Source organism: Pristis pectinata, chromosome 8 (assembly GCF_009764475.1).
Source record: "Pristis pectinata isolate sPriPec2 chromosome 8, sPriPec2.1.pri, whole genome shotgun sequence".
In the NCBI taxonomy this organism is placed as follows: Eukaryota; Metazoa; Chordata; class Chondrichthyes; order Rhinopristiformes; family Pristidae; genus Pristis; species Pristis pectinata.
Window position 1 is genome coordinate 72,585,594 of NC_067412.1, and position 15,669 is coordinate 72,601,262.

At 39.8% G+C, this 15,669-nt stretch overlaps 1 protein-coding gene across 1 annotated transcript in view; it reads right to left on the reverse strand.

Annotated features, from left to right (window-relative positions):
• LOC127573932 (MORC family CW-type zinc finger protein 3-like) overlaps window positions 1–15,669 on the reverse strand; it is a 101,746-nt gene that overhangs the window by 16,841 nt on the left and 69,236 nt on the right. The window contains exon 13 of the mRNA XM_052022542.1: window positions 15,294–15,348. Coding sequence (XP_051878502.1) covers window positions 15,294–15,348 — 55 coding nt within the window. The remainder of the gene's footprint in view (window positions 1–15,293; window positions 15,349–15,669) is intronic.

The following is a 15,669-nucleotide window of genomic DNA, read 5'->3' on the forward strand; positions in this document are numbered from 1 at the left end:
ATACTTGAAAATAATATGTGAAGAAATGCAGAGTTCATGAATGACACCTACCTGTGATGAACAACAGCATTTAACTGAGGCATTAAGATCTTGTTAGAGAAGAGAACAAGCATTCATTCAATCACAGAATTACCTTCATACACTAAAACTACAAAGGTTAACCAAAGGCAATGACTGTGAGATTCCAACTCAATGGTAAATTCAGTGAGCAATGTGTCCCCAGCTTACCCAATCCACAATGCTTGGGTTAATTTTAGTCCACTAGAAATCTCCCTATTTTGAGCTATCATGTTCAAAAGCAAAAATGTCAGTGGTTATTTTAATCTAACCTGTCTTCTGGAAGAGTGACAAGATCAAATGTTGGTTTTACATGCTGTTCTATCTCATTCTTCAATAGTCACAAAAAGCGTAGGTTAGGCAAAATTACCATATTTCATTCCTGTAGTTGAACAGTTTAGTCTGAAAATTTAACTAGTGTGTTTTTGAATAAAGATCATTATGATTAGAAAGAAGAGAGGAGGTATGGGCAGGAGCGGGAACAAGGAGAGGTGCTATTCTGTGATATAGCTCTCTTACACCGTTATCAAAATTCCAGTTTGTAATTCCTTCAGCACTCCTTAAAATACATCATAACTCCACTACCAAACTTTTCTTTATGACCAGCACTTTTAGATGTATCTAAAACTAAAATGACTCATTACTGACCTTTGGTGAATTAAACAACTCCTATTCTGAAAATCCAGATACTGTGAAGCAGAAAAGGATTTTGCTTCATGGCTGTTAATTCATTACATTCCCATTTAGTCCTTCACTTGTATTTGGATTGACCTAAATTGGGACTCTTGACCATATTGACAATGTTCAATGAGGAACATATAATTACAAGGTCTCATTTCTTTGTCAGAGTAGGAAAGTCCTCTAAACATTTTCAAGAGTGAAAAGAGAGTATAAGCAAGATATTCAACCACGAGATGCTTTAGAGCCTAGCTCAATCCAGTGTTCAGTGTACATGTATGTGAATGAATTATGTGTACTTTTCTATGGGAAATCACTATATGGTGATTACAAACAGGAATCATGGCTGATATTTTTCTCCTTATGACAATGTTCACAAATACCCTAAGTCTTTCCTAGGGGTAGATCGGATAACTCTTTACAGAGTACCAATCAAAGCTGAGATACAAGTTTCTAGTCTGAGAATTGTCTTTAGTACTTTGGGGTAACAAAATGCTCTCTATACTTTTTGCTGCCTCGGAAAAGCAGCCAGCACAATCAAAGACCCCTTCCATCCTGGTCATTCTCTTTTCTCCCCTTCCATTGGGCAGATACAAAAGCTTGGAAACATGCACCACCATGGTCAAGGACAGCTTCTATCCAGCTGTTATCAGACTCTTGAACAGGCCTCTTGTACTTTAAAGATGAACTCTTGACCTCACAATCTACCTCATCATGGCCCTTGCACCTCATTGCCTACCTGCACTGCACTTTCCCTGTAACTGTAACATTTTAGTCTGCATTGTTATTGCTTTACCCTTGTACTACTTTAATGTATAATGTGTTGAAATGATTTGTATGGATGGCTTGCAAAACTATGTTTTTCACTGTATCTCAGTACATGTGACAATAATAAACCAATTCCAATTCTTGAATCTGTTTTAATTAATACTGCAATTATAATCACATTGTGTTATTTTGGATTCATTCTAAATTACTTCCAAAACAGAATCAGTGTGTACAATCTCATAGGTTTCATTTAGGTCCTACATCAAAGAAAAATCAAGTTGCAATCCACCTGCACATTGCCTTTGTAAAATATTTTTCTATAGATCTATATGCAAGCAGCAAACACCAGAAACTCCTCAGTTATAGAATGAACATAACGCATTTAACAAGTTTTCTTATTGTTCATTCATATCTTCGTAACATGGGAGTCGGTAAGGAAGCTTACCGGTAGAAAATGTGTTAACATTCTTAATGCAATTTCTCATTTTTAAGCATGCCACAGTGGTTAGGTATCTCCAACAGAGAAGGAGAGATTCTCTCTAAACATGCAAGGCAGCAGTAGCATAGCCAGGGGTGGTTAATGGTTGGAGTGAGTAGAGACTAAAGGAGGAATGATAGAATCATTCTGAAGAGATTAACATCACCATTGTCCCCAGACAGTTATTCACAGTGTGGAGTGAGGACTTGAAGTTCAGAATTGAAAGCAGACCTTTTAAGTGGCAAAGCATCCTGAGCGAAAACTGGGCTGAGAACTCCAAACGGGAGGAAAGGGGCAGGACACAGGACACCTCTCTAATATTGCCTGTAAATTCAAAATGCTAGGGTTTAACAAGTAAAAGTAGAATTCACAAGGAATTTAGAAAACAATGCCAAAGATATGAGAAAGAAGAAAACAGAACATGAGAAAACAAATTGACAGCAAAAATCACACCAAGTAATTCAGGGAGAAAGACAAAAATACAAGGTAGAGAATTAAAATTACAAGCATAAATGGAAGGAAAGAGGCAGATAGTAAAGGGAGAAAATACAGCAAGAGAAATCTCATAGCATTTGAGGACTTCCATAGTATTATTCAAAATATAGCTGATTAATTAAAAAATGTTCAGTTGAACAGTAGTGTTCTTGCTGATTTTCACTTAGATTTCCTTTCATACTTCCATTTCGTAATAATTTTAACCCAAAGGTTACTGTGCAATCCTCAAAGGCTGAGCATAATTACTAATAAATCACAACCATTTCTGCAACACATGAAATGAAAGAAATATGCAACATTAAATTATTCCATTCTCATTAACAGCCATGTGCTTTTATGGGGCATGAGGCTCTATGCTTCAGGAACAATACAAAGCAGGAAGAGAAGAAAGCTACTTGAAAATTCTGAAGGTGTTAAGTTTCCACGATGACCTGATTTATTAAATAATTCTTTATTTTAGATCTATATTTATTTGAAATTTAACAGCACCTGGATCAATTTTAATTTCAGTAACAGATGAGACATCCCAAGGCAGAAGCAGCATACTCACAAAAACTGACACCAAGTCAAAAAAAATTGGATGTGGGTGCCTAGAAATTGATCCTATATGTTCCGTTTTTGTGCATAAATTTACCATAAAAATCATCTTGCATCTGTTCTGAAGTATTTGCTCTCATTTCTTATTGGAGTCCCGACTACTGAGAAATTGGACTGAACACTTCATTTTGTGATTCACCCAAATGCAGGTTTGGCTTCCCTGTCATATTTCCAGCACAAAATGATACCTTCAATAAGTGCAGCTCAGCTTAATTACTTACGGTCTGAAAATGGATCAAAAAGGTGCAACCATTATCAGAAATAATTCACAATAAAACAAAGTGCACAAACATGCATAAATTAGTGTCCTGTGCAGGAACATTGCTTTTATATGCAAAAATTCAACCACTGAAATTTTAAGCTGCCTTCTGCAAAGATCAATTCTTCAGTGAACGATTAGCTGCAATTTGCAGACCGCTCCCACCTCCCCGTCGAAGGTCTTGGGACCACCTGTCACCAGGGTGTGCAATTAGCCTGCCCCATAAATCTGGAAAGGGAGAGAATCATATACTGTTACCTACTGCCGTCACCATTTATCCACCTCTTCCCCCCACTTACACTTGTTCTACCTCATCTCCAGGTTGCTAGGAAGCAAACACTTCAAAAGCAATAATCCATTTCCAATGGATTAGCAAGTGAATGACACAATAGCTGTCAGAAAGCAGTTGGCATCTGTAATGTACGCAGTTCAGGTTTCATAGCTCTTAGGAGGGAGCAAACCTTGATAACACTATTTTAAAGCAAGGATGTCTTTAATTTTATTTTTTCTTCTGATTTGCATCAGTGCTGTACGTAGCACTCATTTAGTGCACCAAAAAGCCTGAAGTCCAATCTCTAGGCAAGAGTTTTAATGGATGAGAAAAAGGTGGAAGGCAGAGATGTTTAAGGATTCAATTCAAATATATTCTACAGTGAAGCTAGGCAGTTAATTTTGTTTGCATTTATTCATTTTTTGGGATTTGGGCGTCACTGGCAAGGCCTGCATTTATTTCCTTTCCCAAAATGCACTTTAGAAGGTGGTAGTTAGCCTCCTTGAATTGTTATACGCGGCCTGGTGAATGTACTCCCACAGTGCTATTGGGCAGAGTTCCAGGAATTAGATCCTGTGACATTGAAGGACCAGTGACATATCCAAGTCAAGATGATGTGCGACTTGATGGTGACCCTGCAGGTGGTGACGTTCCAATGTGTTTGCTGTCCTTGTCCTTCTTAATAGTGAAAGGATCTGTCAGAATAGCCGATGGGATAGTAACTGCCATGCATTTTGCAGGTGGTGCACACTAGAGCAACTGTACACCAGTGATATAGGGAATGAATGTTTAAAGTAATTGATGTTATACCATCAAGGTTTGTACTGGATAGTTCTGAACTTCTTGGGTTTTGTTGATGCTGCGCTCATTCAGGCAAGTGGAGGGTATGCCATTATGTTCCTGACTTGTGATTTTGTAGACGTTGGAAAGGTTTTGGTACATCAAGAGATGAAGCAGCCTCTAACCTGCTCTTGTAGCTGCAGTATTTACGTCACTGCAAATGAAAATCAAAAACCTGCAGATGCTGGAAATCTGTTGGTAGTCCATCTGAATTTCTGTTCAACAGGATGTTGATAGTGGTGTCTAGGTGAAGATAATGACATTGAACTTCAGGGGTAGATAGTTCCACTCTCATTTGTTGCAGATGGTTATTGCCCAGCATTTTTTTGGCTTACATGTTACTTGCCACTTACCAGCTCATGCCTGAATGTGGTCTAGGTTTTGCTGCATACAGGTATGGACTGATTCTTTTGTTTATGAGTTGCAAATGAATTTGAACATTGCGCAATCATCAGTGAATATCCCTACTTCTGACCTTATGATGGAAAGAAAATCATTGATGCAGCAGATAAAGCTACACCCTTGAGAAATTTCTGCAGTGATTTCTTAGGGCTAGGCTGACTGAGCTTCAACCAATAGAGTCCTTTTCCCCTGATGTCCATGAACTCCAGTTTTACCAGGGATCCTTGATGCCACTTTCAATGAAATGCTGCTTTGATTTTAAGATCAGTCATTCTGAACTCACCTCTGGAATTCAGCTCCATGATCCATGTTTGGACCAAAGCAGTGATGAGGCCTGGAGCCGAGTGCTCCTGATTAAACCCAAACCATGCATTGCTAAGAGGTTATTGGTGAACGTGTGCCACTTGGTAGCACTGATGATGATGGATTCCATCACTTTGCTGATGGTTGAGAGGAGAATGATTAGGCAGTAGTTAGATTGGTTGCTTTTGCCTTGCTTTTTGTGAACAGGACACAACTGGCAATTTTCCACACATTTGGGCAGCTGCCAAAGTTGTAAATGTACTCGGAAAAAGTGGATTGAGCTGTGATACAGCTAATTCTGGAGTGTAGGTCTTGTGTACTACAGCTAGGACATTGTGCTCAATGTTCTCAGCTATTTCTTGATATCACATGGAGAGAACTAAACTTCCTGCTGTAGTGAGGATCTCAGGAGGAAGCCTGGAGGATCAGCTATTTGGCACTTCTGGCTAAACATGTTTCAGCCTTGTCTCTCACACTCACATGTTGGGCCCTGCCATTGTTGAGGATGGGGGTGCTCTTGGAGCATCCTTCTCCTGTTAACTGTCTACCTATATTCCAGACTAGTCGTGGCAGGACTGCAGAACTTTGATCTGATCTGTTTATCTTGAGGTTGCTTAGCTCTTTCCATTGCATTTGGTTTTTGCTGTTTAGCATGCTTACAGTTCGGTACTGTAGATTCATTCAGCTGGCATCTCATAATTTTTAGGTATGTCTGGTGCTGTTCCTGACATGTCCTTCTGCACTCTTCATTGAACCAAGCTTGATCCCCTGACTGGACAGTACTGGTAGAGTGAGGGATATGAGGTTACAGATTGTGGCGGAGTCGACTTCTGCTGATGGCCACGTGCCCGTTTTCGATCTGCCAGATACTCTGCATGTCTGTAGTGATGGAGGGTATATGTGGTGTTAAGATGGATTTTGTCTTCACAAAATGCTTGATGGTCACTTCTACCAACACAAATGCCACAAGCAGATCGGTGAGGACGAGGTAGGTTTATCCCTTGTAGTGGTTCTCTCACGACCTGCTGCAGGCACAGCTGTCTATGTCAGTGCTGGTGCTGCAACCCACTTTTGGTGATGGTCACTGAAGACCCCCACCCACAGTATATTCTGCTCCCTTGCTATTTTCAATCGCTCCTTCCATATGCTGTTTAATGTGGAGGAGCACTGACTCATATGTTGAGAAAGGATAGGGGTTGTGATTAGGAGGTTTACTTACACATTTCTGACCTGATGGTATGAGCCTTCATTGGTCCTGTAGTCACTGTTGAGGATGGCACAAGCTACTCCCTCCCACCTGTAAGGGACTGTGCAGCCACCATTGCTGGTCTGTTCAGCCCAAAGACAGGATGTACACAGGAAATGTCTGCAAGATATGATTCTGTTTGACTATGCCAGGCTATTCTTGACTAGTCTGTAGGCAGCTCTCCCAATTTTGTATTCAGATGTTTGTGAAAAGGACCCTGCAAAGGCCAACTAGGTTGGGAGTGACTTTACTATGTCTGAATTCAGTGTCTAGATCAATGTCAGGTGCTCTGACTAGTCTTATTCTTTCTCTGCTTGAATATAATGGTAATATTATTACTGAGTGGCTTGCTAGGCTATTTCAGAGTAAACTACATGGGTCATATAAACTAGACCAGGTAAAATTAATGAATTTCTTCTATGACAATTTCCCACAATCCAGAAATTTTGTGATCATCACTGCTCAGATGAATTGCTGTTTATCCAAATTCCAGATAATTAACTAAATTTAAATTCCACAGCTGCCATGGTGAGATTCCTCCTCATTATTTCCAGCAGTGTGTCTGAAGCATTCTGATACTCTCCAAGAAATTTGCAATGAACACCCTAACAAATGGGACATGGCGTATCAATTGGGCATTGTACTCATACATCAAATTGTTTAATGCTGTTGGTGCATCCCCTATGGTGGCACTTACTATACCAAATTATAATCAGAAGTGGCAGGGAAAATGTTGCTATTTGGGCTCAGAAGATGCTCTCCATTGCTTTGTGTTAGCTAAAACCAGTATCACATTTAAGATTGCCATGGCCTTTACTACCTCATTGCACAGTTGTCTACCCACCTTCATTGAATTTACTCTGACATGCCACATGGTGCAGGAATCAGGAATTTGGCTGATAAAGATGACTGAGTATGATGATGGTAGGTTGTTCACTAACCAATAAAAGTTTTCCAATTTGCACATCAGACCCAGATATTGGTGCATGGATGTTGCAACCTTGTCATCCAAGATATCTGAATCTTGTTGGATAAAACAGGCACCTGCTTAAAGTTATATCCAATATTTTTCATAGCCATTTGTTTGACTAAGTAGCTTATTAAGGCTTTACATAATCAACGTCATAGTGCACATTTGAATCACATATACAACAAATTGAACTGTAGTAGAAAACTTAAAAGTAAATTAGTCAATCAGTTAATTTTTTTTACATCAATTGGAACAATACCACAACTCACCATACAGTATTAAGAAGTTGCTAAGTGTACATGAAAGTGCGAAGGTTATGGATTTGGATAAAATTCCAGCAGTAATGCTTAACACTTGCACATAAGATTTAGCCACCATCAGCCAAACTGACCATCTCTGAAACTGCCTTTACCTCACAATACAGAAAATTGTGCAGTTGTGTTCATTCATACCGACTTTTAAATGTTTAAAAAACAATGAAAATTATTATTCCTGGTGCCATTATAGAAACTATTCATTTATAACATTCTCACTATGCTGAAGGTTGGGTTCTGCCAGAAGTATTCAGCTTCACAAATAATTGCATGAATTTCAAAATAATTATGAGCTGAAAGCAACTGTTCCTGATATCAAAGCCTACTACACAGGACAGAGGGACATTAAGTCTCCTTCGAACCTATTATACAGGAACGAGAGGAGTCCATTCAGCTCCCTTCAAGTCTTTTACACAGGAAAAAGAGATCAGCCTCGTACTGAGTTTGTTAAAGAGGAACATGTGGAGGCTATTGAGTGTTCATTGAGTCTGTAACACAGGAAAAGGGGAAGTCCATTCAATTCCCTCATGCCTCTTACACAGGAACAAAAGAAAATCAGCTCCCAACAAGCCTGATACATAGCATCAGGAGGACACCATCTGCTCCCTCAGACGTTCAAACATTTAATGCAGTATCAGCAGAAGTCAGTAGCTTCCCACTGAGTCCTTTACAAAGGAACAGGAGTTTTTAGCTCTTCAACATAAAAGCAGAATTCGGAACTGCTAAAAAAAAATCATGGTCAGTGACAGCCGGAAAGAAAACCTTTTATTGGCTAGAGTATTTGATGGATTGGAAAATTTTTGTCATTGGCCAATAATTACATGCCTAGATTCCGACTGAGGCAGGGTGAGGATGGTAGAGTGAAGGAACCGTGGTTGACTAGAGACATAGAATATCTTGTCAAGAGGAAGAAAGAAGTTTACCTAAGGTTTAGAAAACAAGGATCAGGCAGGGTTCTGGAGAGTTACAAGGTTGTCAGGAGGGAGCTTAAGAATGGACTTAGGAGAGCGAGAAGGGGGCATGAGAAGGCCTTAGCGAGTAGGATTAAGGAAAACCCCGAGGAGTTCTACACGTATGTGAAGAGCAGGAGGATGACTAGAGTGAGGGTAGGACCAATCAGGGATAAAAGAGGAATTATGTGCCTGGAGTCAGAAGAGGTAGGGGAAGTCCTTAATGAATACTTTGCTTCAATATTCACCACTGAGAGAGACCTTGACATTTGTGAGGATGGCGTACAACAGGGTGATACACTAGGGCATGTCAACATGAGGAAAGAGGATGTGCTGGAACTTGTGAAAAACATTCAGATAAATCACTGGGGCTGGACGGGATATATCCAAGGTTATTACGGGAAGCGAGGGAAGAGATTGCTGCGCCTTTGGTGATGATCTTTGCATCTTCACTGGCTGCAGGAGTAGTGCCAGATGATTGGAGGATGGCAAATGTCATTCCTTTGTTTAAGAAAGGGAGTAGGGATAACCCTGGGAATATAGGCCAGTGAGTCTTACTTCAGTGGTGGGCAAATTACTGGAGAAGATTCTTAGAGACAGGATTTACGGGCATTAGGAGAAGCATAGGCTGATTGGGGACAGTCAGCATGGCTCTGTGAGGGGCAGGTCACGCCTCACATGCCTGATTGAAATCTCTAAGGATGTGACAAAGTACAGTGATGAAGGTAGAGCAGTGGATGTGGTGTACATGGATTTTAGTAAGGCGTTTGATAAGATTCCTCATGGAAGGCTCATTCAAAAAGTCAGGAGGCATGGGATCCAGAGAAACGGCTGTGTTGATTCAAAATTAGCTTGCCTATAGAAGACAGAGGGTGGTTGTAGATGGAACGTATTCTGACTGGAGGTCAGTGACCAGTGGTGTTCCGCAGGGATCTGTTCTGGGACCCCTGCGCTTTCTGATTTTTATAAATGACTTGGATGAGGATGTGGAAAACTGGGTTAGTAAGTTTACAGATGACACGAAGGTTGGTGGTGTTGTGGATAGTGTAGAGGGTTGCTGTAGGTTACAACAGGACATTGATAGGATGCAAAGCTGGGCTGAGAGGTGGCAGATGGAGTTCAACCCGGAAAAGTGTGAAGTGATGCACTTTGGAAGATCGAATTTGAAGGCAGAATACAAGGTTAATGGCAGTGTGCAGGAACAGAGGGATCTTGGGGTCCACGTCCATAGATCCCTCAAGATGCCGCACAGGTCAATAGGGTTGTTCAGAAGGCGTATGGTGTGTTGGCCTTCATTAGCCAGGGGATAGAGTTCAAGAGCATCGAGGTAATGTTGCGACTCTATAAAACTCTGGTTAGACCACACTTGGAGTATTGTGTTCAGTTCTGGTCGCCTCGTTATAGGAAGGATGTGGAAGCTTCAGAGAGGGTGCAGAGGAGATTTTCCAGAATGCTGCCTGGATTGGAGAGCATGACTTATGAGGATAGGTTGAGCGAGCTAGGACTTTTCTCTTTGGAGCAAAGGAGGATGAGAAGTGACTTGGTAGAAGTGTACAAAATGATAAAAGGCATAGATCAACTGGACAGTCAGAGACTTTTTCCCAGGGTGAAAATGGCTAACACAAGGGGGCATAATTTTAAGGTGATTGGAGGAAAGTATAGGGAGGTTGTCAGAGGTAAGTGTTTTTTTGAAACACAGAGAGTGGTGGGTGTGTGGAACACACTGCTGGCAGAGGTCACGGAGGCAGATGCATTAGGGACATTTAAGAGACTTGTAGATAGGCACATGAATGATAGAAAAATGGAGGGCTAAGTGGGAGGGAAGGGTTTGATAGACCTTAGAGCAGGATAAAATGTCAGCACAACATTATGGGCCGAAGGTCCTGTACTGTGCTGTAATGTTCTATGTTCTAGATTCAAGAATGTAGTCTGGCTGCATCTTCCCAGCCAAGTATGAATCATAAGTGGGACTTTCCCGTATCAGCAGAATTAAGAAATTATTCTCAGCAGATGAAACCCTTGAAGCATTATGTCTTTCCATTTCTGAGGGCAGGAAAGAATTGAAAATTAATCCAAGTTTCTTTTCCATCAAAGTGTACCTGTTTTTGAGTCCAGTCAAAGAACTATATCTTGAGTTGCTATTCAAAGTAAATTAATTAATTAACTTTGAAAATTAATTTTGAGTTTCTCAATGGTGTTTAAAATTTGGCAGGAAAAGAAAGAAAAACATGAAACTGAAACAAGGAAGCTCAACAGCTGAAGATGATACATGCATGGAATGGGCCTTGAACCCACTAAGTTCTGAGACAGAATTAACAGTAATATCAACTAAACCATGTTGTTCTAAAGGCAGAGATATTAGTCTCGATCATCTCAACAATACACTGCAGTACAGAAAATATTTTAATAATCTGGAAACAATATTTTCAGTTTACATCCTTGCAAAAATAACTGGAAACATTGCTTTTTATTCGGAGAGTGCAGACATCAGAAGTGCAGAAAACTCTCCAAAACAAGAAAGAGAAAACTAGGATATGTTTTCAGTTAAATTCTTCATCTCAGATTGAGATCTATATCACAAATTGTTTTTCATCTTAGACGTACCTTGATCAAGGTTTATCAGTTCTGAGAACAGAACAATCTAAATAGGCAGTTATCAGCATCAAGCTGATTAGTAAAAACACAAGTACCCAGAAATAGGACCCATTGATTCCTGTTTTCTTTAATGTGTAAAATGTACTTAAAGACATCTTGTGCATATTTTAATGCTGTTGCATCCAATTCCAGGGTAAGACCCTCCATCTGGAAACTGGATTGGGCCCTTCTGGGTGCATTTCATCTGAACGTGAGGTTCAATTTTCCAGTATAATTTGTGTCAGATAGACCAAGGAATTGATTGTGGACTTCAGGAAGGGGAAGTCAGGAGAACATAAACCAGTCAGGGGTCAGTGGTGGAAAAGGTGAGCAAACTTCAAGTTCCTGGGCATCAACATCTCAGAGGATGTATCTTGGGCCCAACACATTGATGCAATCACAAAGAAGGCACACCAGCAGCTCTACCTCATTAGGAGTTTGAGGAGATTTTGGTATGTCACAAAAGACCCTTGCAAATTTCTACAGATGTATGGTGGAGAGCATTCTGACTGGTTGGTATGGAGGCTCCAATGCACAGGATCAAAAGGGGCTGCAGAGGGTTGTGGACTCAGCCATCTCCATCATGGGCACAATCCTCCCCACCATCGAGGACATCTTTAAGAGGTGGTGCCTCAAGAAGGTGGCATCTATCATTGAGGACCCTCACCATCCGGGACATGCCCTCTTTGCAGTACTACCATCGGAGAGGAGGTACAGGAGCCTGAAGACCCTTTTAGGAACAGCTTCTTCCCCTCTGCCATCAGATTTCTGAACAGTCCATGAACCCATGAACACTACCTCGTTATTCCTCTTTTGCACTATTTATTTATTTTTGTAGCTTATAGTAATTTTTATGTCTTGCACCGTACTGCTGCCGCAAAACAACAAATTTCACGACTTATGTCAGTGATAATAAACCTGATTCTGATTTACATGACGACATCATCAACATATGCAATGGATCAGTTTTGTGTGAACACGGAGTCGCATCAGATTTTCACTCGAGATCACTGCTCTGATCTCTGTCTGCATTATGAGCCCATGCCTCAAAGTGACTACCACTTAATGGATGTGTGAACATGATTACAGGCAGTTGGGAGTTGGCAGTGGGGAAGAGGTGGATGGAGAGGGTTCCACGGCCAGCCAAAGTGCAGACATGCATCCCCCTTTCCCTGTGTTTTCCTCTCCCTCAATGACAGTCTTTTGTATACTTCTTTAAGGCTCAAATGCAGCAAAAATGACAGCTGCCATCTCTGCAGGCAGTCACCATCGCATTTCAACACATCATATATGGGAAAAGTACTCTAAGGGTTCTTTAAAGGTAAATTTCAGCAATTTGACTACGTCAGGCTTTACTGATTAGGCACTAGAGAGTGTAGTTTAAAACATTAATGAAATCCAATTTCTAGGCAAAGGTGTTTACAAAATGCATAGTTACTTATTGAACTCTCAGCATTCTGTGCCTTATACTGATGATGAAGGTATCATTGAAACAAAATAGTAAAGAAAACACATGTCATATGGCCTTCTATCTTATATAGCTGTATGACACACGTCATCAAAGTTCGTACATTTTATATATTCTTTGTTGTTCTGTACTTTGTAGCAATGTATTTGTGAAACTAGGACTTTCCCCACCATTCACCCCCTATCCATCCCTGGGCAATCTCCTTCAGCCCACAATTAGTTATTGCCATTGCTGTCCTGAAAATGGTTACTCAGGGACATCCTTAGGTACCTCACTCAAGTAAACATTCTTATCGTAGAGCTATAAATGGTGAATGCTAATCCATTTAATAATAGACATTACAGCTAAAAGCAAATACATATCCGAGTGAATGTCACTGAGCTGAAGATTAGTCAAAATTATTTCCACAACCAGCATGAGTGTCCCTGTAATTAAGACCAAACGCTGAACCTCAAATGTTGCTGGGCTGTGACAGCCAACACAGAAGAGAAGGCACTGTTCTTTGACATATATTAAGCCTGGTCAGGACCTATACAAGAAATGTCTGCACAAATCACTATTTTGATGCTGCAATGCACCAAATCAACCATGTCTGAAGCTTCCAAATTACACTCAAATCAATTTTTGAAAAGAACGTGCTGTTAAATTCTTTACACCTGAGGTTACATAGTTTATTGACATGCAAATAAACCACATTTTTCAAACAAAATTTGAATACCGTTGTGACTATTTGCCTAAATAAAGGGCGAGTTTGGGGCAGGATATCGTATCATCTTATTTCCTTATGACACAGAAGAAGAGCAGTCTGCCCATCAAGTCCATGCAGGCCATCACAGATTCCCACATTTATTTCCTTGCAATCTATTCTCTCACAGGTATCCATCAACTTCCTGCTGATTTTCCTATCAACCCCAAACACTAGTGATAATTTACAATAGCCAAATAAACTAACAAACAGTAGTAGGAAACCCATGTGATCACAGGGAGAAAGTGCAAGTTCCACAAAGCACAGCTGGTCAGAATGAAGCTGGGTCACTAGAACTGTGAGACAACTGCCCTAACTGCAGTGCCACTGTGCAGGTTCACATATTTGCATAAATAGACTGCAGATTGAACCAGAAGTTTTTCTAATCTGTATTAGTAAAAGAGTGGAAAATGCACTTAACATCTCAGTCACTGGGGATTTTATTGTAAAACAATTGTCCCTGTTGAAAAGTGTCAGCGTATGGATAAGATGATATTACTCAGCTATGACACTCTACATTGTCTTCATAGCTGATTTACAAATGAACTAATGCAATTGCTTGAAAATACTAATAACTGTGGAACCATAGTATAAGAGCCAATTCTTAAATATCTACAGTAAAAAAAATCTTTTCACTTGTACTTTGGAAGCTGGGATAGACAAATTTGCTGATGACATTCTCTTTATTCAGTCAGTGAAGAAGACATGAGTGGAATATTGGATTTGTATACAAGCATGATAAACTTGTGATAATGAGAAATATGAACAAGAAATTTTATTTGTATACAATTGAAAATACCATGACAAGTTGTTTAAAGTTGCTTAAGTCATCCTTCACTTATCTAAAAATGGGAAAAAGCCCTATTCTGTAATTTACGTTAGCTGAAGTCTGTAGTTGTATAAGACACATCAGCATAAGTCGCAATCTTGATGTCATTTAACAATTTGGAGGGAACAATCAAAGTAAATTCAATACACTACTAAATTATTTAGAACCCAACTTGTACCCTTAACCAAGAAAAATGTCATACTTTAATCAAGCCCTTGCTTGAATAAAATGTGATCTATTTGCATATTATTACTATAAACAACACGGTGTAAATACTTTACATAGAACATAACAGCACAGTACAGGCCCTTCAGCCCACAATGTTGTGCCGACATTTTATCCTGCTCTAAGATCTATCTAACCCTTCCCTCCCATATAGCCCCCTATTTTTCTATCATTCATGTGTCTGTGTAAGAGTTTCTTAAATGTCCCTAATGTACCTGCCCCCACAACCTCTGCCGGCAGTGCGTTCCACGCACCCACCACTCTCTGTGTAAAAAAACTTACCCCTGACATCCCCCGTATACCTTCCTCCAATCACCTTAAAATTATGCCCCCTCGTGTTAGCCATTGTCGCCCTCGGAAATAGCACACAGTTTATAAAGAAATAGCGCACAGTTTTCAAAACTAATTTGAATCTAATTTGGAAACCACATAAATGGTAGATTATTATGGTAGGGCTACGCAGCATTAAAAGTGTGATTTGTGCAGAGCTTCACTGTACTGCTGCCGGAAGACAACAAATTTCATGTCATATAAGTCAGTGATAATAAACCTGATTCTAATTTTTGAATAGGTCTTGAAATGAGCCAATATAAGGCAAAGATATGCAGTTAGACTATGCTTTTTCAATAAGGGTTAGATTAGAATATGATTCTTCTCCTGATGAAGTATTTGTTTGGAGTTTCACATACATGCAAAAATAATGTAGAGTTCTGTCTACAGATGACTATGTTAGAGATTATTTTTTTATTTACATAATTCCTTACCATGAAACTCTCCTGTTCCAAAGACTTTGATCTCTTTCTCTCCAGACTTTGATCACTAAGAGAAAGCATTGCACATAAAATTGAAAATATGGTAAGTAACTATTTGAAATAACTGTGAGGCTTTTGTTTTTTTTCCATGCTAGGGAGGAGGTAAAGATGAGATTGAAAACATTCACCCTCCAGTTTTTATCCTATTCTCCTGCATCAGCTATGATTAGAAATAACTAAGAGATAAGACAAAGTAAAGGGAACAAACTATGTTTATTACTTGAGGGCTCTAGAATGAGGGAATATAGAAATAAATGAAAGGTCACTGGATCTGATGAGGGATCATTGACCTTAAGCATTAACATTTTCTCCCACACAACTGTATGCA